Genomic DNA, 21,598 nt, shown 5'->3' with positions numbered 1-21,598 from the left:
TAAAGATAAAATACAAATGCATTTTATGTAAATGAGTATAAATGCTGTTTAAATGTTGCATATTAACACCTAGTAGAATAGTTACTCTTGACAGACATAGTGGATCAAGTAGATTAAGATGTCAAATCTGTGGCACATGTGCTAAATCATAATATAACGTTAGCTTGAATGTATGTAATGTTGACAATGTGGTGTTCTGTGGATTATTTTGTTAAACATCATAAATATAGTTACATTTAGCATGTCATTAGTTTACAATAACATTAGAGAAGTGGACAAATTCGATTGTCCACTCGGTTTGCTTTTAGAAAATGGAAAAATTAACTATTCCGATGGAACCGCCGTTAAATTTTCCAACAAGCAAGTGTTTCATAATTACTGATGGACCGTATATAGCAAACAAAGGTTGTAATTTTCAAATGGAAATTTCCAAACTATTTATGGATTGTTTTACATAAAATAGCACCAACATAGAACTTGCACTTATATATCATGTCAAAGCGTGACAAACAATGAATCCAATATAAGGGAAAAATGTATACATATATGTACACATATTTATATTTATAACACACCCTATGAAAGCTGATAGAAGGTACTAGCTGCTGGATAGAGATGACAAACGAGTTTTCATATTTGGTCAATGTTTTCCCTTCCTGACCATGTAAATGTTATTTTTTTAATACAATATTGACTAATTAAATTCTTATTCTTAGGCTAATATATATATATATATATATATTTATTAATTAAATCGATCCATTGAAAGGTATAATGCTCTAAATTTGACCTCGATATCATCTTTCTGTGAATTCAAACAAAACATTTTTGATTCATTTTTATAATATTATATTTAATTTTTTGTCTATAGTTTATAACGCGTCCTTTGTTCGTACCAATTCATACTTTTTCCTCACTGCTAGTATTGTGCTAAGGCTAAGTCATTATTTGATTTTGACTTTACCTATCAGCTATACGTAAAGTATATTTTAGGAAACTTTTTTCGTAAAATCAATTAACAAAATTAATATGAAGTATATTGTGTTTATTTTTTGGCTTAGTTATTAAGCCATTTATGTTTACTATTGGGAGTTCATGATTTCAAAACATTAAGATGGAAAAAAATTATTATAAATGATAAAAAAATTATGTAAAGAAGTAGCATAAAGCCAAATTATGTATATATATATATATATGTATATATATCCACATACCAGGTAATCGTTAACTCCGATCTGTAGAAACGTACAATTTAATTACATCCTTTTGAAGTGTATGGGCTCCACAATGAAGATTTTCAGATGATGCAGGGAGAGTGAATTGAACTGAAGAGATTTTGGGATTTTCTGCAATGTTCGTCAATGCAAAGAAAGGCTGAAAGGTACCTAACCAACAAAAGAGAAAGAGAGAGGAAGACACAGTATTCATTTAATGTGGTAGCAGGGACTGTAAGAGAGAGGAATAGAAGTTAATGAGGGTAGATGAGAAATGAGAGATGGTCAAAAAAATTGTTTTAATATTTTCACCTGTATTCGAGACAGTCAATGACAAATGAGGGTAGAGGAGAAATGGAAAACTGTTATTTTTATTTTACACTTTCATATCCATGTATTTAAATAGTTTACAAAAGCCAGACAATTAATTCCCTCCTAACAAGTCTCATTTGGACATACTACCATGGAGCCATTCATGTAAAAGTGATTGATACCATCCATTTAAATTATCATCCTTCTTATTTATTGCTTCTCCACATATAAAATAATATGGAGAATTTAATAATGAAATTGGATCCTTACACATCATATTGACACGAGAATCATGTACAGAAACTAAAAACAAAATCTGAATTAGCAAGAGGAAATTGTACAAGTGTTTTATGAATAAAAACAAGAGAATATTACACCTCCTAGAGAATATTACAGCTCCTACAAAAGCCTCTGTTGGTATCAACTGGCACCATCAATGTCACCATCAATGTCAAAATCTCGAACACCAACTGGCACCACAATTGGTATAATGCCAAACTTTAGTGACACCATTAAAAGCATATGGGGCACCTCCACTAAAACGGAGACAGATTTGATACCTGGATGAAATCAAACGAAATATCTGCAGTTAGTTACAATATTTAGCATACAAGTTTCAAAGAAAATAATCATTGTAAATAATTAAGGAAAATTACTAAAGCATTTTGTTTTAAATCTCAACCTAAAAAAATGACTAACTTTTTTTAATACTTGACAAAAAAGCATCTCTGATTTAATAAAATAAGGGATTCCCTCAAAAAATTTTAAATAAATATAATGAGAACTCAAGACCTTAGCTGTCCTCATATGCGATAAATGCCATATGCAAACTGTGAAGAGTAGAATTATTGGTCTAGACATCAACAAAGGAAGAAAAATATCACAAAGCGACTCATTATCAAACTGTCTTGTAAGTAGTAAGTATGCAAGTGGATATGTTGTCCCGAAGATTGAATTGGATAATCAAAATAATTAAGTCTTCCATCTAAATATCCTATTTCCATTCACTCACTTCATATAAGAAATTCTAAGGAAATTTCAGAAATCATGAAAGCAACAAAGTATCTAAAATGTCTATAAAACAGATGAAATCAGAAATGGAAAGGCTAGAAATTGTCACAACAATTAAACATCAGCCATGGTAGTCAAGGATCACCTGCTGACAACACGATTAACTGTTGGTTGAACAAATATATGAACCCTGCATAAAGCAAGTAGTTGTCAATAAGCAAAAAATACTATCTAGTTTACATGAAAAGAATCATGAAAAGGAAACTTCATATGAATGATAAACTTTCTAAGTACCATTTTCCAGGGAATCATGAAAAGGAAACTCCATATGAATGATAAACTTTCTATGTACTTTCATGATTTTCTTCATTTGGAAAATTCTCCTTCCTGTATCAAACTTCTTATCTGCAGAAACCTATATGAACAACATAAAATAAAAGTGAAAAATATAATGAGCACTGGGAAATAAAAACCACCATAGCTGAATATATTACCCTCGGTAGAAATGGAGGTTTCTGTTAATGTATATAATGTGCAACCATGGAGTTTAAACAGTAAATTTCCCTTATGATTCTCATGTTGATAATGAAGTAAATGCAATAACTAATAGTTTGCATTAAACATTAAGGAAAACAAGAATTATACATGACAACAATAACTGATAACAACGAAAGCAGTTATATTTAATCACCAACAGCAATTATAGTAATAAAATAACTATAACTACAATTATATTAAAACACAAATAAGCGTGCAGACAATTAAATTTAATAAATAAGCAGCATTCAATAATGGAAAACACACAAGACCCAAAAAAATAATAATAATATAAAACACACAATTACCATCTTTAGAATAACCTCCACAGCACCTTTGCCATCACCAAGAGCTCCATCTATTTCATCAATCACCTAGAGAAAAAGGAGTAACTTGTTTCTTCTGCACACATTCTAGAATAAGAAGGGTAACCATAAAAAATAATGCCAACCAAGCATTTTGGCCTCGAGTCAACAGTGACAGAGTTCATCTGCACTACATCAAGAAACTAAATTGTTGTATAAAGTAACCTATAACACAAAGCAATACATTGTAATAGCTAGGGGGAAAAAAAAAGAAAAAAAAACACAAAGTAACTTTATACAAAATTTCCAATCTTGAAAGAATCTAATAGTCAGCAGATAAGAATTAATACAGATCCATGTGAAAAAAAACAAAAACGAAAAAAAAAAGAAGAAGCATATATATACAAGTACATACATCAGGGACCAAACCCATGGATCTCATTTGGTCAGAAAAGTAGAAAGCGTCCTGCAAGCAAGATCTTTTCATGGTTCCAACGATGACAAAATGGAATGTATCCCTAGTTGGCTGTACTCCATCCAGTATCATATCATCATACATATCTCTCAGCAAGAAATGCCTACCACCATCGTTATTAAAAAAAAAAAAAAAAAAAGAACACAACTTTCACAATTTATCCCAAAAAAAAAAAAATTCCCAAAACCACAAAAAGAAAATCAAAATTAGAATCTACCTTCTCTGCGCGGTGAGAGAACCGATAACAGTGTTATACTCAGAGACACTGCTTGCGTAGTTCCTCTGTCCCACCTCTCGTAGTGAATTACGCTGCCCTGAATTATAACAATCTAAAATATATTATTTATTTTAAACAAAAACTATTTCATTATTAGCGAAACAAGAGAAAATGTCTGGGGAAAAGCTTAAGAATTTGAAAATGGAGAGGAGAAGATTACCAGTGATTGATCGAATGAGCCTCATGCTTTCCTACTTCGCTGTTGCCTACCTGTTGCTTCTGCTTCTGCTCCTAGGGCTCTCTAAAATCCTGCAGTTTTCTCGCTGAGTCGCCTCTTCACCATCTCCTTCAAAATGCATAGTCTCCAAGCTTACAATCCGGCCGATGCGAAAGGAAACAGAGGGCTCCTAATGGTCCGGATATTGATTATAAGGAGGAGAAAAGTCGGATGAAGAAAAAAAAGAAAAAAACATATAAAAAAAAACATAAAGATATTTTGGAATTATAAAAAATTGAAAGGGTAAAACAAAAAGATATCAAATAAGGGGCAAAAATCATTAATCTCATCCTTACAAGGGTATTGGACCAAATTTCCCTTTTCACAATAATCTGACCTGAAACCAAATTAGTTGAAAGGTTTAGGCCACTTTAGCCCAACAAACACGTCGCCCATTTGAGTGAGGATTTCTTAGGCCTCTTGGTTGGGATAATAACACGTGTAACTCATACAGTAGTAAGACTTGGGGCACGTCATAAAAAAACGCGTGGCGTTGGAGCAGAGCCACGATGACGCCGTACGAAACAGCAGTCAGTCGTCGTCTTGGCTTGGCTATGTAAACGATGAATCTATGCTTTACTCACACTAGGAAACTTCACCGTGGTAGCGGTGTACAGTACGCGCCGCAGCTTTATGGAGTAGTCCTCGATTTGTCGCTTATCCTCCTGAGACTCCGGTCAGAGCTCCGATCAGGTGCGTCGGCGTCTCATTCCTGCACGTGAAGACGGAGACGATGATGATGATGTTGATCTTCTCTCTGAATTCTGAGTATGAGTTCGTTTCATGCCCATGCCTCCCAAATTTCAATGTTTCTCTTCTCTGGGTTTTTTTACTCCTTTTTCCTTTTTGATCATTTTAATCTCTTCTGTTTGCCTTTTGTTCATTAAAATAAATGTTTTAGTAACAGCCCCAAATATTTTCACAAAGATTTTTCTTTAAAGAAATTATGTTTCAGACTGTTATATAAACGCTTCGTTTGTGCTTCTTCTAACTTAATTTTCAACTTTCTTTCTTCTATTTGTTGTTTTTAAAACTTGTTAATAAAAAGTTGTTATTGTCAAATTGAGCTTCCAATGTAAAACATTTTCGAAAGTGGCAAAAAAGATATGGGCTTCTAAATTTCTTGGTAACTACAGTATAGCTATACTAGTTATATTAAGAGTTACATTACTGAATAGATATTCGCAAATGTTGGCCTGAGCATCTCATAAATTATTTATTGCAGAGAGTAAGGGAGTGTCTAGCAACTCATACTGTTTGAGGTCGAATTTGAGCTATTTCATTCCATCCTTGCCACAACTGTATTCTTTTTACAAATTGGTATGAAATGCTATTATCCATTTTGTTATCTTTCAAAGATAGTTGAATGCCTTCTCCCCCTTTTTTTATTTATTTATTTATAAGGCGATCTCACAAAATACCCAGGTAGCAAAAGTTCATCGGACAAAGCATGTGAGAAATTAATAATACCAAATGAAGAGATTCTAGATTATGAGATTCCTCTTGACACTTTCTTGTCAAGGAACTTTGAGGTGTGGCGACCTTTTTAGATAATAGGATTGCATTTTGATTGGTTTTATGTGCTGAGTTGACATTTATGCTGAACCGTTTGTTATTTATGGTCTTCTTTCTGTATAATTCCAGGATAATGGTGCAAGTTCCTCCGGAAGCAATTTAAGATCATCGTTTCTTGGGATGGGATTTCGGCCGTCTCTTGTTGACAAAGTGATTGAAGAAAAGGGTATGTCATATCTAAAAAGTACACTGTATTGGGGGCTGTTGAAGGGAATAATGATATTTATACCCAAGAATTTACCCCCCCTTCGAAGGAAGATAAATATATGTCAAAAATATTATTTTGAATGATATTATATGGCAAAATTTTGTTGCTGTAGTTTCAATGGTTGAATATTTTATCTTATAATTTAGGTGAGGATGATGTTGACTTGATATTGGAGACACTCTTTGCATACTCGGTAAGTAAAGATGTATTGTTTGTTGAAATGTCCTTACTTTGTTATGCTTTCTTAATGGTACAATTTGATGAAGTCCTTTCAGAATATATATGCTGTTTCCTTAATCAATCTCATCAAAAAGTTTTGAACTAAGGGAATGCTCTCAAATTTTCATTTGTGTATATGATGAATATGATAAGGAATTCTCTCTCTCATTTTAATAATCTGCTCTGGCAGTTTAAGTTTGTTTTTACGATTCTTTTGTTGTTTATTTTAAATATCTTTCGAAGGGCTATATACCATTTTGCTGGTTAGATTGCTGTATAAATTTAGAAGCTGATATGACCTGTTTTGAAATGAATAGGCTCCTCAAAAATCAAACTCTGAATCCTCAGATTCTCTTGATAGTTTATTTGATGACAATGGCATAAGCAGCCCTCTAGAAATTGCCACCCTCATTCAACCAAAAGAGGTAATCTGCAGTCTACCGTGGTTATTGTTTATAATTTTGTTTCTTTCCAAGATGTATGATGGAAAACTCACATGCGGGTACTTATTGTTTCCGTTCATCGCTTAACTTAAGCTGATTGTTATATGTTTAATCTTTAATTGTTGGCAGGAGCCAGAGATTGCCAGTGAAATTGATGATGGGAAAAAAGCATCATTGTTGATGATGAACTTCTCTGTAAATGAAGTTGAGTTTTCAATTGATAAGCTTAGTATGTTGATTTTGACCAGAAAAAGTCTACCACTATTACTGCAAACTAACATAAAGTTATAATGGAATCTAGAAGCTTCAGCTGTTAGGAGGAAAAGGTTTTGATACCATCTTAAGTTATCATCAATACCAAAAGTTTAAGATGTTAGGGAAGTGGACCTCACCATGTACATCAAGTTGGCACTAGCACACACTTTCAACAACTGCCATATTCCTGATTGATGCTACCAGTGCAGCTACCATATTTAGATATGCCTGGTTTCTTGCAATTCACATTACTTGTTTTGTGTTGTAGCGGAATTTATGTCATATCCATATATTTGCATTTTAAACCTGCCTAATATGTGCATATATTCTTTACAGAACTGTTGGTCGTATAGATTTTATTCTCATGTGATATATAAAATTGCGCTTTTTTTTGGTATATGATACCGTCAACAATTCAACATACGTGAACATTCTTCTTATGTTGCATAACAGGTGAAGATGCTCCGGTTGATGAATTGGTGGACTTCATTGTGGCTGCCCAGATAGCTGAGAGAGTGGAGAAGGATACTGATGATACAAGTCGTAATGATGAAGAAAAAAATGAGGTCCTGATTGATTCTTATTCTGTAGTTATTCAATTTATGACATTTTTGGATGTAGGCTGATAATTAGTGTGCCATATTTTGGTCTGATGCATCCGGGAAGACAATTGGAATTATGCTTTAATGCAAGAAGTTTATGATTTTGGCCTTTGTTTTGTTATCAGATGTGGAAACTTCTTGTTGACTCTGAAACAGGACACTGGAACAGTCTGATGATTTCAGCTATTTTAGCTCATTTGCGATTCAAAAATAGTAATAGCTTATCAGGTGGCCAATACATAGTTGAAATGTCCATAATGGTATACACAATAAGAAAGATTGAATATAGGAAATATTTGCTTGTAGCTCTCCTTAAAATTAATTCATTGTCAACTGTACTTCCTCCATGTGTTCCTTTCTTTTCCTCTTTTCTTCCATATCTAGCAACTAGGTAGGTATAGTTTAAGTGCAATTTAAATAAAAATATATATAGATAAAAGTTAATTGGGAAGGAACAAATTTGCTCTCTCCTTTAATTTTATGTTGTACATATTCTAATATTAGCGTAACCTTTGATTCCCAGGATCTCAATAATGAAACCTTGTTTGGGACAATGGACAAAACTGTTTGTTTGCTGGAAATGGGTTTCTCTGAGAATCAGGTTCCATAGGCAATTGAAAATTTTGGTGGGTTTTGGAATATTTATACTTGTCCTAGTTTATATTTTTTAATTCATTTCATTCTAATTTCTATATTCATTGATTTAAGTAGAAGGTTTTGGTAAATTTCATCAGTATCCTTTAAGCAGTGTTTGCTTAAATTTTAGTAACTCCCTTTGTTGGACTTGAAGTTGATGATAAACTTGTTATCCATTTAATTCCATTATGATTTTTGCAAGTATAATTCGGTATAGCTTGTTATTAACCGATGAGTTACAAATCATTTGTGTCTTTCAGGTTCAGAAGCACCAATTTTGGAGCTTGCTGATCCAATTTTTAAGGGTCGGATACCTGATGAGTGTCGTGGAAAATATAAGGTTGCTGTTGATTAGTATTATGTTCACTTACCAGTCACATTCTAATATTGGCTGTGCTAATTGGTTTTACAATAGTCTCAATGTATTTATTAATATTATGCATTTATGAGTTCCTAACATATTGGTTGCAAATATAGTCATATGAATCAAAATCCCAGTGTTGGCTGTACTTATGTAAGGTCTTGTGTTTTACATCTACTCACATATTTCATATGGATTTAGGATGCCTTTTCCTGCATGTTTGAGGAGCTCTCTTCATTTTTCTTTAATTCGTTTATTAGTGATTTTGTGTGAATGATGCTATTCTGGTGGTTTTCTCAACCATGTGCAGTCTTTTTTTTTTTTTTTTTTGTTTGCATGCGAGTCTTTGCATTTGCATGCTTCACTAGAATGCCAAACTGCTATTTTTATCGATGCAGCACCATTCAACTGCTGCGAATATAAATCATTCACGGACCAGGAAGGGTTGCAACCCTGATAGCATGGGTGGAAATCCCTCATACCATTCAACTGCTGCACATATAAATCATTCACAGACCAGGAAGGGTTGCAAAGATGATAGCATGGGAATGCAAGATGTGCTTAGAAATCCCTCGTATGATGTAAAAACGGAAAACGAGGATTTTAGTGTAGATGCTCCTCAGTCAGTGGATATGAATTTAGAGGAAGCTTATTTAGGGAAAAGACCTAAAGAGGAGTATATTGGTGATTATTCCGGTGCTGTTCCGCAGTTCATGCACATAAACCATGAGGAAAATCGTAAAGGTAAAAGGCCAAAACAAGAGTATGTTGATTATTCAACCTCTTTTCTAGACCCAACATGGGAGGAAGAAAAGATTGATCCTAGTCTCTCCACAATTGGAATGGCTAATGGAAATACTAGCAAGAATGGTAATAGAATGGTATGTCAATCTCTATATTTCTTGTATGGAAATGTCATAAGCGTAGGTCATGAAAGTTGGGAAAGAGTTTCATCATTCCTTTATGGCATGGAGCCTGACTTTGTGAATAACTCACTTTTTCTGGGCTTTGAGTAGAAAGAACAGATTTTACGTCGTTCCAAAGCCACCAATGACCATTGAAGATGCAATACCACAGACAAAGAAATGGTGGCCACCATGGGATATGACGAAGCAGTTGAGCCACATCAATTCTGAAACTACTGGAATCTGTCAGCTGTGTGATAGAGTTGGGAGGATGCTCGCTGAATTGCGTGGACAGCTCTCGTATGAACGTCAAAAAGAAATACTTCACCACTGCCCGGTCGTTAAACCAAACTGGGAGCTATGCAGCCTGAGCATTTGGAGCGTATTTTAGGCTATCCTGCTGAACATACTCAACTAGATGTCAGCAGTTTGACATAAAGACTAGGGTCGCTCAGATACTGCTTGCAGACAGATGTATTGGGATATCTTCTCTCAGTGTTGAAGTCTTTATACCCAGGAGGCTCGACATTATTGTCTATTTTTAGTGGAATTGGGGGTGCAGAGATTGCTCTGCACCGGCTCGGCATTCGCTTGAGAGACGTTGTATCTGTAGAGACATCTGGAATGAAAAGGAGAATTCTGAAGAGGTGGTGGCAGAATACTGGACAATCTGGGGAATTGTTGCAGATAGAAGATATTCAGAGGCTAACAAGTAGCAAACTTGAAAGTTTGTTTGGGAAATTTGGTGGTTTTGAACTCATCATTTGCCAGAACCCATGCACCGGTGATAGTGTAGCCGGCTTAGACTCCCCATCTTTCTACGAGTTTGTTCGTGTTTTGCAACGTGTAAGAAAAATGAAGGAAAATAATTTTTCTTCTCCTTTCTTTATCATCATGATAATCTAATTTTCATTGTTGGACTCAGAGGCTTCGGATTCCTTCGGATTCACGATAACTTAATTTAGTTGGTATTAGAGTTTAATTATCTGAACTAATCTTATATTTCAGTTGATTATAGTAAGAGTTTAATTATCTCGGCTTTTAGATTGTATTTTATTGCCATGGAAAAAGCATTGTTGTGGAGCAATGATTTCCATTTTCGTTGTTGGGATGATGGGCAATAATGCCAATGATAATGATGCTGATTGATAGTTGGAGTATAGTTTAATTTTTTCTCTACAAACTGTTCAATGGTATTGTCTAAATTGCTAAAACATATTAATATTCTTTTATGTGAAATCTTGATCAAGTTAACAATGAAGGCTGACCAAATGGGAAAGTCAACTGAGAAAAAAAAAAATCATAGTGAGCGTCATGGTGCTGGGCCTTGTTCAACAAAACCTTTTGTTGGCCCATTATATGGAAAATCGATAACTGATTCGCAACTGTAAAACCCACTGCGTCAAAGTTTTATCGGTAGTAAAGGAACCATCATTTTTTTTTCTTTCTTTTTTTTGAAAATCAATAAAAGTATCGTATTGATCAACAAATCAGCGTCACACTTTCAGTCAAAGTTTTCGTGATTCCTGGGCATTTACTACAGGACATTCTGTTCGATCCAAAACATTACAACAAAATAAAGAGTAATGGTAAAAAAACCAACAAATTTTTTTTTTTTTTAGAGGTTATTTTAATTTTTAATTGTTGATAATCAGAGGCGTAATATGTTGTTCTCTGACTCAGCTGATCAATTTGAATTATTTTATTGTTGATGACAAAAATCGAGTCACATCCGGTCCACCATCCCTCGTTCCATGTAAGCGGTGGTCCAGAAAGAGTTGGAATCAGGTGCTTCTAATTTCTTCAACCACTATACTCTCCAGCAGTCAAAATGTGAAACGTGTCACTGTGAAACCACATCCACTCATAGGCAACAGACCAGAGGTAGAGGTGCAATACGTGATCTTTACCCTTTATTTCTTTCATATCCTCTTATGAAGATTTACTAGTTTCCAATTTTTTGTTTTTTTGGTAATTTCCCAGTTTCCAAATTTAGACATCCGATAAAATATCTTTAGATATAAACTACTTGGTTTGAAACCAATATATGTATACACATGTGTATATATAATGTGTATATATATATATATATACACCTCCCATCCAAAATTGGTCTTCAATAATGATACAAACACCTTATAGTTTTAGCATCAATAAAGTCATATATTTCCCATACTATATGACATGCATAGTAGAATGCCATGAAATACATACTAACATTAATAAAATTATTAAAATATTTATGATAATAATAATATATATATATGTTATATGTCTTCGGAAAGGAAAATATATATATATATATATATATATATGTATGTATATAGTGTATCTGTATGTATAGCTTGCAGAAGCTGCTTGGATGCTCCTTTCCAGCCTTTTTACGTTGCATCCACTTTGAAATTTGAATATACCGTCTATCAATGGATTCTTTTGCATTTGCTTTTCCCTTTTGCTTAGCTTTTATTGTTTATTTAACCATTAGCTTTAGAAATGTTTTTTTTTTTTCTTCTTTATTTGCTATTCTGGTCTGACGGTGATGTTCTTTCTTTCTGTTTTGACCCAATTTTACATCAGCATCAACCAAATCTACCGTTTCCCTTCTCTCAACAACACTTTCCAGGCTTATGTATTTGGAGCTTTCTTTACAAACCGTTCCCTGCGTCCTCGTTTTCCCAAGGTAAAAGCTTCAACATAAGCAAAAGGGTAACTTTTGTTTGTTTGTTTGTCTGTCTGTAGCTTAATCATCCAATGCCATTCTCATTTTGAATATATCTTGTTATTTCTTCTTCTGGGTTTGTTAGCTTGCTACATCCAGGACCAATGATGTAATATACTGTTGAGCATTTCCATTCCGGTGTTGTCCTTTCTTTAGCAAAAATTTTGGATCTCGTATTTTGTTTAATCTACATTGTATTTCATATGTGAAATGTGAAATTTATATTTATTTCTGTACTGATTTTACCACATCTCTACTATATATATTTTTAAAATAGATTTTATGCTGTAGATTTCCTCGATACCTGCATTTGCTTAACTTGTAAGAGTCGGGTTGCTGTGGCAGCTGTGCCTTTGTTTTCAGCTTGGTATTTTCGTCTGTGACTTGGTTATTCAAGTAGGCGAAACCATGGAAGAGACTTTTGTGCCATTTCGTGAACTAAGGAATGATCTTCAAGGGAGGTTGATGTGTTACAAGCAAGACTGAATTGGTGGATTCAAATCAGGCTTCAGGTAATATCTTTCTTCTTTTCTAGAAAAAATTAATTAACCATATTTTTATTGTATTCTAAGATTCTGAGTTTCAAATGTAGTTATATCACACTTCACTGTACCCGTACTGGATTTTTGTTCAGAGCATGATATTAGCTTCGTTCTTTTTAATTCTATTATCAGGATTTTGGCCCCCCACCGCATTTATATTTTTTGCATCCACAGTTCCAGTCATTTCGTTTGGAGAACAATTGGATAGAAATACACGTACATTTACTAGGAGTTTTTCTGAATTTTGTCTATTCAGTGCCTCACGATATTTAGGTTCTGATGGAAATGCCACTATGATATTGACTGGCTTTAGGACATAATTCTATAATACATAGAACTGCCAGCATTTGAAAGTTTCTGTGGAATACACTCAATCATAGGAGGTCAGCTTTTGCTGATTCTTGGAGTTGCAGAGCCAACCGCGATTATGTATACGTTTGTGTTCGATTTTGCTAGAGATTGACCGGATTTGGGATCCAAGCTCTTTTTGAGCATGGACTGGATGGTATATTATTTTTGTTTCTTTCATCAAACAGAACTGTATTCTGCACATTTGTATTATGATCCCAATTTTAACAATGAATAAATTTCCCTAATGATATATTATTTGGATTTACAGGGTATGTGTATGGACAGCTGCATTGTTGTTCCTCCTGGCTATCTTAGGAGCTTGTTCCATAATAAACAGGTTCACTCGTCTAGCAGGGGAGTTATTTGGGCTTCTTATTGCAATTCTCTTCATGTAGGAAGCAATCAAAGTATAAGACTTCTTTCTCTATATATCCTGTGTCATATTTTTGGCGTGGGATATAGTTTGTTCAGCAAATGCTTCTTTACTTCTTTAGTTAATTATGTTTCAAATTATGTTTGATTTGGCTGGATATCTGGAGTCACTAAAATACTAAAATTTACTGCTGTTGTTCTTAACTTGTCCTGACAGAAAGAATCTATCTACTTTTTTCATTTTCTTTGGTTTTTTATTCTACTTTTGAATTGTGTTTTCTAGGGACTTGTTGATGAATTTCGTATACCTCAAAGAGAAAACCCAAAATCAATTCAGTTTCAACCTTCATGGAGATTTGCAAATGGGATGTTTGCTTTGGTTCTGTCATTTGGTCTTCTGCTAACTTCATTAAGAAGTAGAAAAGAAAGATCTCGGCGGTATGTATCTGGTGAGTTTTTATGTTTTATTTTTTATCTTATCTTTACAAAATCTTGATTCATAGCTTTAGTATACAAGTGCCACAAGTATTGATCCACATATATTTTTAAAGCATCACAAATTAGTAGTGTCATTCAAATTATATGGTCATAAAAGTAGGCATCTTTATGGGACTAAACCTTACTTTCTCACAGGGTCACTAAGAGGGTTCATCGCAGATTATGGTGTTCCTTTGATGGTTTTGGTCTGGACAGCTGTTTCCTATATACCAGCTGGAACTGTTCCAAAAGGAATTCCCAGGCGTCTCTTTAGTCCGAATCCATGGTCCCCAGGAGCATATGATGGACTGTCATTAAGGCATGGCTATGTATATGCTGTATGTCTTAGAGATTTTAATTCAAACAGGAGGTTACTAATGAGATTTTCTAAAACTACAGGACATGCTAAATGTGTTGATTCTCTACGTAATTGGAGCTGTCATTCCAGCTACAATGATTGCAGTGCTATACTATTTTGACCTCAGTGTAGCTTCCCAACTCGCTCAGCAGAAAGAATTAAATCTGAGAAAACCACCTTCATTCCATTATGATTTACTTCTTTTGGGTTTCATGGTATGTAATTGCCTTCTTGGACACAATTCCCTTCTCTGGTTTCTCATTTCTCTGACTTTTTTAACTTTCTATTACTTGCCTTGACTTTTAGAGGTAATTTTCGCACGCCAGGTAATGTTATGCGGTCTTATCAGTATCCCTCCATCCAATGGTTGAATGGTGTAATTCCTCAATCTCCTATGCATACTAAAACCCTGGCCACACTTAAAGCATCAGGTAGGCGTACAAACTACAACCAAAGGAGCTTTCCCCTGCTTGAGTGGCTCACCCTCATTCTCCATGTTGTGACTGGTGATTCTGAGTCTATTACCAATTCAATATATCATACACCCAGTGAAAACGTTTGGAGCCTGCACACACATCTCATACACCCCCAAAATGTTTACAGTATATATTGTTGTGCTGCAGTTGCTTCGTGACAGACTGGTACCGACATCGAGGAAGTGTATGAGGAAGAATGCAAGCTTGGGGCAAGTATATGGAAGCATGCAAGAAGCATATCAACAGATGCAATCCCCACTCGTTTACCAGGAACCTTCATCTAGGGTATGATGCTTAAGAAGAAATGGACAAGCTCTTGATGAGCAACTGATGTTTGGCTTAAATAGAACATAAATACGAAGCTTAAAAAGCTAGAGATCCTTCCAATTATTTTGAATATTGTTAAATATATGCTTATGACTGTGCAACCTTGCCTGAACTTGTTCTGAAACAGTGATTAAAGGAATTGAAAGACTCCACTGTTCAAATGGCTTCAACCAACATAAATGTCCCACTTGATGAGACAGTGTTTGATGTTGAGAAGGAGATGGATGATTTATTGCCGGTTGAGGTGAAAGAGCAAAGGTTGAGTAACCTGCTTCAATCTACAATGGTAGGAGGATGTGTTGCTGCAATGCCTTTCCTCAAAAAGATTCCAACCTCTGTACTATGGGGTTATTTGGCTTTTATGGCGATCGAAAGCTTACCGGGTAACCAATTCTGGGAAAGGATTTTATTGCTCTTCACAGCTCCAACAAGAAGATAGAAGTAGACTCTCTATTATTATTCTCTTATCTTCTTGTGAATGTTCACTTCTCATTTGTTCATGTTGAAACTAACTAAAACTGCATTCATTTTCTTGTTCAGAGTACTTGAGGAATGCCATGCCACTTTCATTGAAACTGTACCTTTCAAAACAATCGCACTTTTCACAAATTTTCTTGCTGCTTACTTGCTTGTTTGCTTTGGGATTGCATGGGTTCCTATTGCTGCTGTTCTTTTCCCATTGATGATCATGCTTCTGGTTCCTGTGAGACGATGCATTTGCCAAAGTTTTTCAAAGGGGCACACCTTCAATATCTAGATGCTGCAGAGTATGAAGAGACCACTGCTTTTTATCATTCAGCCTCGCAACGGTAAGTAACCAAATAACCCACTGATTTTCTCGTCAATATACTGTATATTTGGATTACTGTTTTGAGGGAGAAAATCAAATCTTTACAAAATATCTTTGTGATAGATTTTGTGAATGACTTTTGGCATAAACAACAAAGAAAAAAATGTGACTCAGAAACTTGTATACTTCTTGGTGTTTGATCTCAGGAAGGGGAGTTAGGCAGGACAGCCTCCTTTGCATCTAATGGAGAGATCTTGGATTTGATGAGTACTCGAAGCCGGGGTGAGATCTGATGCATGTGCAGTCTCAAGTTGACTAGCTCCACTGCAACACCATGCAAGGAATTTGCAAATATACAAAGCCCATGTTTCTCGGATAAGGTATATAGTCTCTGTGTAAGTGAACTAAAAGGCGAACTAAGTCCTCGACTTGGTGGAAAAGGTCGATCTAGTCCAAGGACAGGGGAAGCAAGACCATCCAATTTAGGGAAAAGTGGATAGAACTTAGAAACTCGGACATGAATAGTAACAAATATCACTTGGAATCATTATGAACATGAAGGAAGTCTGCATTAGATTTTCTTATCTTAATTTCTGTTGTGGGGTAATATTGTTGTAAGTTTTTCATTTGTAAAATGCATTCATGACTCATAAGAGATGTGTAAGCACAATTTCTATCAACATTCATACTGGATATGTTATAGCAAAGAAGTCTTTACTGGATATTGATTATTTAATCAGTTGGACGGCTACTTCAATTGTTTTAATTATCCAAAGGCTGATTTTTGTTCATGCCATTTTCAATGAAGAGAGTAAAAATGTTCATGCAATTGTTTAAACATGTACCTCTAGTTTTCTTTCAAAATAGGATTGTTCACTCTTCCTGCTTGTGATCTGCTTTCTATATATACCTTCTCATGTAGACACTATCCCATTGATCATACTCCCTTTTCTGATCCAGGGTACACAAAATGAAAATTTGCCTTATGTATATTATATGCCTACCTATGGATACAAACAATCTCCATACAACCTATACAATCCTTACATACCCGGTGCTATGATAGGAGTTGATGGCCCATTTGTAGGGGCACAACAGTACTGCTCGGTTCCCCCTTAGCAAAATGCTGTATCTTCACCTCCTTATATCCCTGTTGTTGTTCAACCAGATAGCGTCCCTAATAGTTCGCCTGACTCACTGTTTGATACTGGAACCTCAATTAGTAGATCTGATGCAAGAGGGCTCAAGTATAACCTTAATTCAGCTGCTGCAGCCTTTCCTAACTCGCCTAAAACTGCTTCAAATCAGAAAGATCCCTTGACAACGATGACTGAAGGGCCAAGACCTGCTGTTGGATCAAGCAAGCAAGCTGCAACTTATGGAAGTGTGCCTTCTGCTGGTTTTTCCACTCCAGCTTCAGCTCATGCTCTTCAGGTATAATTGTATTTGTTGTTAAGTTTTTAACATTTATCTCAGTAGGTATTTATACTAACGGCGTTTCAGTTTCTAAATTTTGGACCATACGCTTGTTTTTTTCCCCATTTTTTCTGTTTTATGTGGAAGAAATGCACGTAGCCTATCGTGGCGGCATTACGGGTCTGTTAGGATGTACTCTTAATGCTCCAGGAGGTTTTGTTATCACAATGTATTCACCTAAGAATAACCGCTAAAAATAATTGAGTTTAATATGATAAGTTTGTTAGCTTTTACTGTTTAACTTTTTTTCCCCTCCCCTCTCTCTCTCTCTCTCTCTCTCTCTCCCGCGCTCCCTTATAGTCTTAGATTTATTAAAGGCTCAAGCTATTGGTTCTCTATTTTTGGCCTGTTTAAAAGATCACTTTGATAGTTTTCACCCTGATTCCTGTATTTTCAGGGTAGAAATTCATCTGGTTCTATTCAAGCTGCTGATAACCTTTCCGATGGGAAGGTTTTGTCTCATCATAACCAATTTAAAGTTGCTCTCCCTGCAAATAATGTGTTAACTGAATTTGGGTCAGGTGCTCATGGGTGGGCAGCAGGAGGTAAACTTCGACCAAAGATCCATGTTGGCAGAGGTCTGAGTGATATTAATAGTAGCCCAGATGCATTAAGCGAGCAGAATCGGGGGCCTAGAGTCAACAGATAGAAAAATGAGTTAGCTGTTAAAGCCTACACTACCAAGGCAGGTCATACCAATGCACAGGGAAACATCATTATTCATACTGATCAATACAACAAGGATTATTATCCAGTTGAATATGCAGATGCAAAGTCTTTTGTGATAAAGTTGTACAGCGAGGATGATGTTCACGAGAGCATCAAGTATAATGTTTGGTCATCTACACCGCATGGCAACAAGAAACTAAATAATGCATATGAAGATGCTCAGAGAATAGCTGTGCAGGGAAACCTAGAGGCTGTCCTATCTTCCTGTTCTTTTCAGTAAGCTTATCTTCCTACCATTTTGACATTAGTTTAGAGCATTTTTTATTTTACATGGTTTTCTTATTTGTTCTTATGAGATGCTGGTATTATATGTGAATGTGCAGGTTAATGTGAGTGGCCAATTTTGTGGTGTTGCGGAGATGACTGGTCCTGTTGACTTCAATGCAGATATGGATTTTTGGCAGCAAGATAAGTGGAGTGGGAGTTTCCCTTTCAAGTGGCACATTGTTAAACAAATTTCGAACGCTAGTTTAAGGCACATCATATTGGAGAACAATGAGAACAGGCCAGTTACTAATAGCAGAGATACACAAGGGGTATTGGAAGATTATATTGTTTTCGCATTTACTTGTATAAAATGTTTTGTATATGGCAGCGAGCTGTCAACTTGTTCCAAAATTTTAAAAATGCTTGTAATTGTTTGGTTAGGGATTATGTATGTCCACTTTATCCTCTGGCTTCCCAAATTCTGCCAAATGAAAGTTATCTCAGCAGCTTCTCTAGATTTATGCTAAATGATACTCCTTTCTTTGATGGGCAACTGTGTTGTCTTTTTGTCCCGTAATGTGAATCCAATATGATTTCAAGTGGAACTGTGTTATGAGACTTTTGTATATGCAACAATTTTGTCTGTTTGAATACAACGATTGCATATATTGTCGTAGCTTTCTCATCAAGTAATGTTGGACTTTGGCGAATGCTGACACTTTATCTAATTGAATTCTACAGTGGTGGCAGTCTTGGAATAGAAATGTATAATGTTCCAGAACATGGGAACAATGAGACTTACATGGTACTTTCCTTAGTAATTGCTTCAACATCCTTCTTGATATTTATTAATTTGATTCCTGTTTTGCTGTTCTGCTGAAACTCTATCTTCCTGTATTCTAGATTCAAGGTATGAAACAAACTTGCATTTGACAAGTCCCCTTGAACAAGTAGAAGCTATGTATAGTGAAGGAACCCCTGAGTTTGTTGTTGATCAGGGTTTGTATTATCCCACTGCCACCAACTATGGGTATTACTGTACAGGTGAATGCCAATGCTTGTTTTCCTTTTGGTTTGAGGAAGCTGATGCATGATTGTGTCTCATTTATATGTTATGTTGATTATGATTAGGAATTGAATCACCCAGTGAATGGGATTTTTGGTGTAGATGGTCCAGATGTTCAGTGTGTGGTAAGTCATCTTTCTCACACTTTTTTTTTTTTTTTTTTTAAATTTCATTTGCTTGACTTGCGCAAACCATTTCTTATTTATTAGTAATTTAGCATCTATTGTTGATCATATTCACTTTTCTGATCCAGGGTACACAAAATGAAAGCTTACCTTATGTATATTATACGCCTACCTATGGATACACACAATCTCCATACAACCCGTACAATCCTTAAATACCCGGTGCTATGATAAGGAGTTGGTGGCCCATTTGTAGGGGGCACAACAGCACTACTCGGTTCCCCCTTACCAAAATGCTGTATCTTCACCTGCTTATATCCCTGTTTTTGTTCAACCAGATAATGTCCCTAATAGTTCGCCTGACTTACTGTTTGATACCGGAACCTCATTTAGTAGATCTGATGCAAGAGGGCTAAAGTACAACTTTAATTCAGCTTCTGGAGCCTTTCCTAACTCGACTAAAACTGCTTCAACTCAGAAAAATCCCTTGACAACGATGACTGAATGGCCAAGACCTACTATTGGACCAAGCAAGCAAGCTGCAACTTATGGAAGTTTGCCTTCTGCTAGTTTTTCCTCTCCAGCTTCAGCTCAATTCTCTTCCGGTATAGTTGTATGTTTTGTTTAGTTTTTAACATCTGAGTGGGTATTTATACCAAGGGAATTTCAGTTTCTAAATTTTGAACGTACGCTTGTTTTTTTCCCATTTTTTCTGCCTTATATGGAGGAAATGCACGTGGCTTATTGTGGCAGCATTACGGGTCTTTTAGGTTACAACTCTAATGCTCCTGGAGGTTTTGTTATCACAATGGATTCACCTAATAATAATTGCTGAAATAACTGAATTTAGTATGATAAGTTTGTTAGCTTTAACTGCTTAGCCTTTTTTTTTCCCCCTTCCCCCCTTCCCCCCTTTTCTCCTCTCTCTCTCTCTCTCCCTCTGTCCCCCCTTATATTCTTAGATTTATTAAACTATTGGGCTCAAGCTACTGGTTCTATATTTTTGGCCAGTTTGAAAGATCACTTTGATAGTTTTCAACCTGATTCCTCTATTTCGGGGTAGAAATTCATCTGGTTCTATTCGAGCTGCTGATAACATTTCTATTTCTTTTAGCAATTAAAAAAGAAAAAAATTCAATGTCACTTGTATTTTCTGAATTCGCCCAACAGAGAAAAAAAAAATTACAAAAATAATAATAATAAAAATAATAATAAAATGAGCCCTTTTCAGTGCCGTGCTGCAATGAAGTCCAAAATTTGATTCTGTCCCAGAGCCCAAACTGTCTAAAATTATCCTTCAAATGAATATGTACATATATATATATATATACGTATATATTTTAGTGAAATTTATTCATCTTTCCAAATTAATATATAATTATATATACATGTACATATATATATATATATTGCTTTCGAAGAATGCAGAATGTATCTATATCCTTACGTAGTTCATGTTTTTATAAAAAATCTCAAGCAAAATAACAATAATAATAACTGGGTTCGCATTGAGAAAAAAAAAAAAAAAAAAAAAAAAAAAAAGGTTGGGTTTTTTTTTTTTTGGGGGGGGGGGGGGGGGGGAGTGCATGCATGGGAGTGTGCACCGAAATATTTCCCAGCGAAAGGGACAGTGTAGCATGGAATTTCGAGAATGCCCCTTGGATAGCCGTAATACTCTTCATTCGTTATAACTAACTTTTTCACTCTGCATGCCTATGCCCCTACCCCTCTCAACTCTCTCTGCTATATGCCCCTGCCCCTCTCAAAACTCTCTCTGCTATATGCCCCTACCCTTCTCAGCTCTCCCTGCCAATAATAGATCGTCCGATCATATTAACTCCTCGAATATGTGTCGTCGGATCAGCTTTTCAACTCTCACAACGCTCTCCCTCTCTCTATAACAACTTTCTCATTTTCCCGCTCTCTCCCTCACGAAAGTGCTGCAGATAAAACAATATAGCTTCTTTTTCCACACTCACGCACGATACGAATAAGCCTATATACCCATTCCAAACCCAGACCTTTATTCTA

At 35.4% G+C, this 21,598-nt stretch overlaps 1 protein-coding gene and 3 pseudogenes across 2 annotated transcripts; 3 read left to right on the top strand and 1 right to left on the bottom strand.

Annotated features, from left to right (window-relative positions):
• Nucleotides 1-1,825: 1,825 nt before the first annotated feature.
• Nucleotides 1,826-5,116, bottom strand: LOC125420292 (pentatricopeptide repeat-containing protein At4g35850, mitochondrial-like). Of its 2 annotated transcripts, none has more exons than XM_060812496.1 (8): nt 4,645-5,116; nt 4,292-4,478; nt 4,072-4,168; nt 3,795-3,957; nt 3,383-3,448; nt 2,832-2,952; nt 2,683-2,727; nt 1,826-2,086 (listed from the first exon to the last, which is right to left on the bottom strand). In XM_060812496.1, the coding sequence occupies exons 2-8, from the start codon at nt 4,314-4,316 to the stop codon at nt 1,947-1,949; spliced, it is 657 nt and encodes a 218-aa protein (XP_060668479.1). In that variant the 5' UTR covers nt 4,317-4,478; nt 4,645-5,116; the 3' UTR covers nt 1,826-1,946. The 2 variants fall into 2 exon arrangements, with proteins under 2 accessions (XP_060668479.1, XP_060668480.1); XM_060812497.1 differs by having other exon boundaries at nt 1,826-1,996.
• Nucleotides 4,912-10,584, top strand: LOC132799358 (probable inactive DNA (cytosine-5)-methyltransferase DRM3; annotated as a pseudogene).
• A 1,102-nt stretch (nt 10,585-11,686) lies between these two features.
• On the top strand, nt 11,687-16,700 carry LOC107433290 (probable boron transporter 2; annotated as a pseudogene).
• LOC132800056 (YTH domain-containing protein ECT4-like) lies at nt 16,607-18,929 on the top strand (annotated as a pseudogene).
• Nucleotides 18,930-21,598: the final 2,669 nt, after the last annotated feature.

Source organism: Ziziphus jujuba, chromosome 11 (assembly GCF_031755915.1).
Source record: "Ziziphus jujuba cultivar Dongzao chromosome 11, ASM3175591v1".
Taxonomy (NCBI): Eukaryota; Viridiplantae; Streptophyta; class Magnoliopsida; order Rosales; family Rhamnaceae; genus Ziziphus; species Ziziphus jujuba.
The sequence above is the reverse complement of the archived record's forward strand: the minus strand, read 5'-3'. Positions and strand labels throughout refer to the sequence as shown.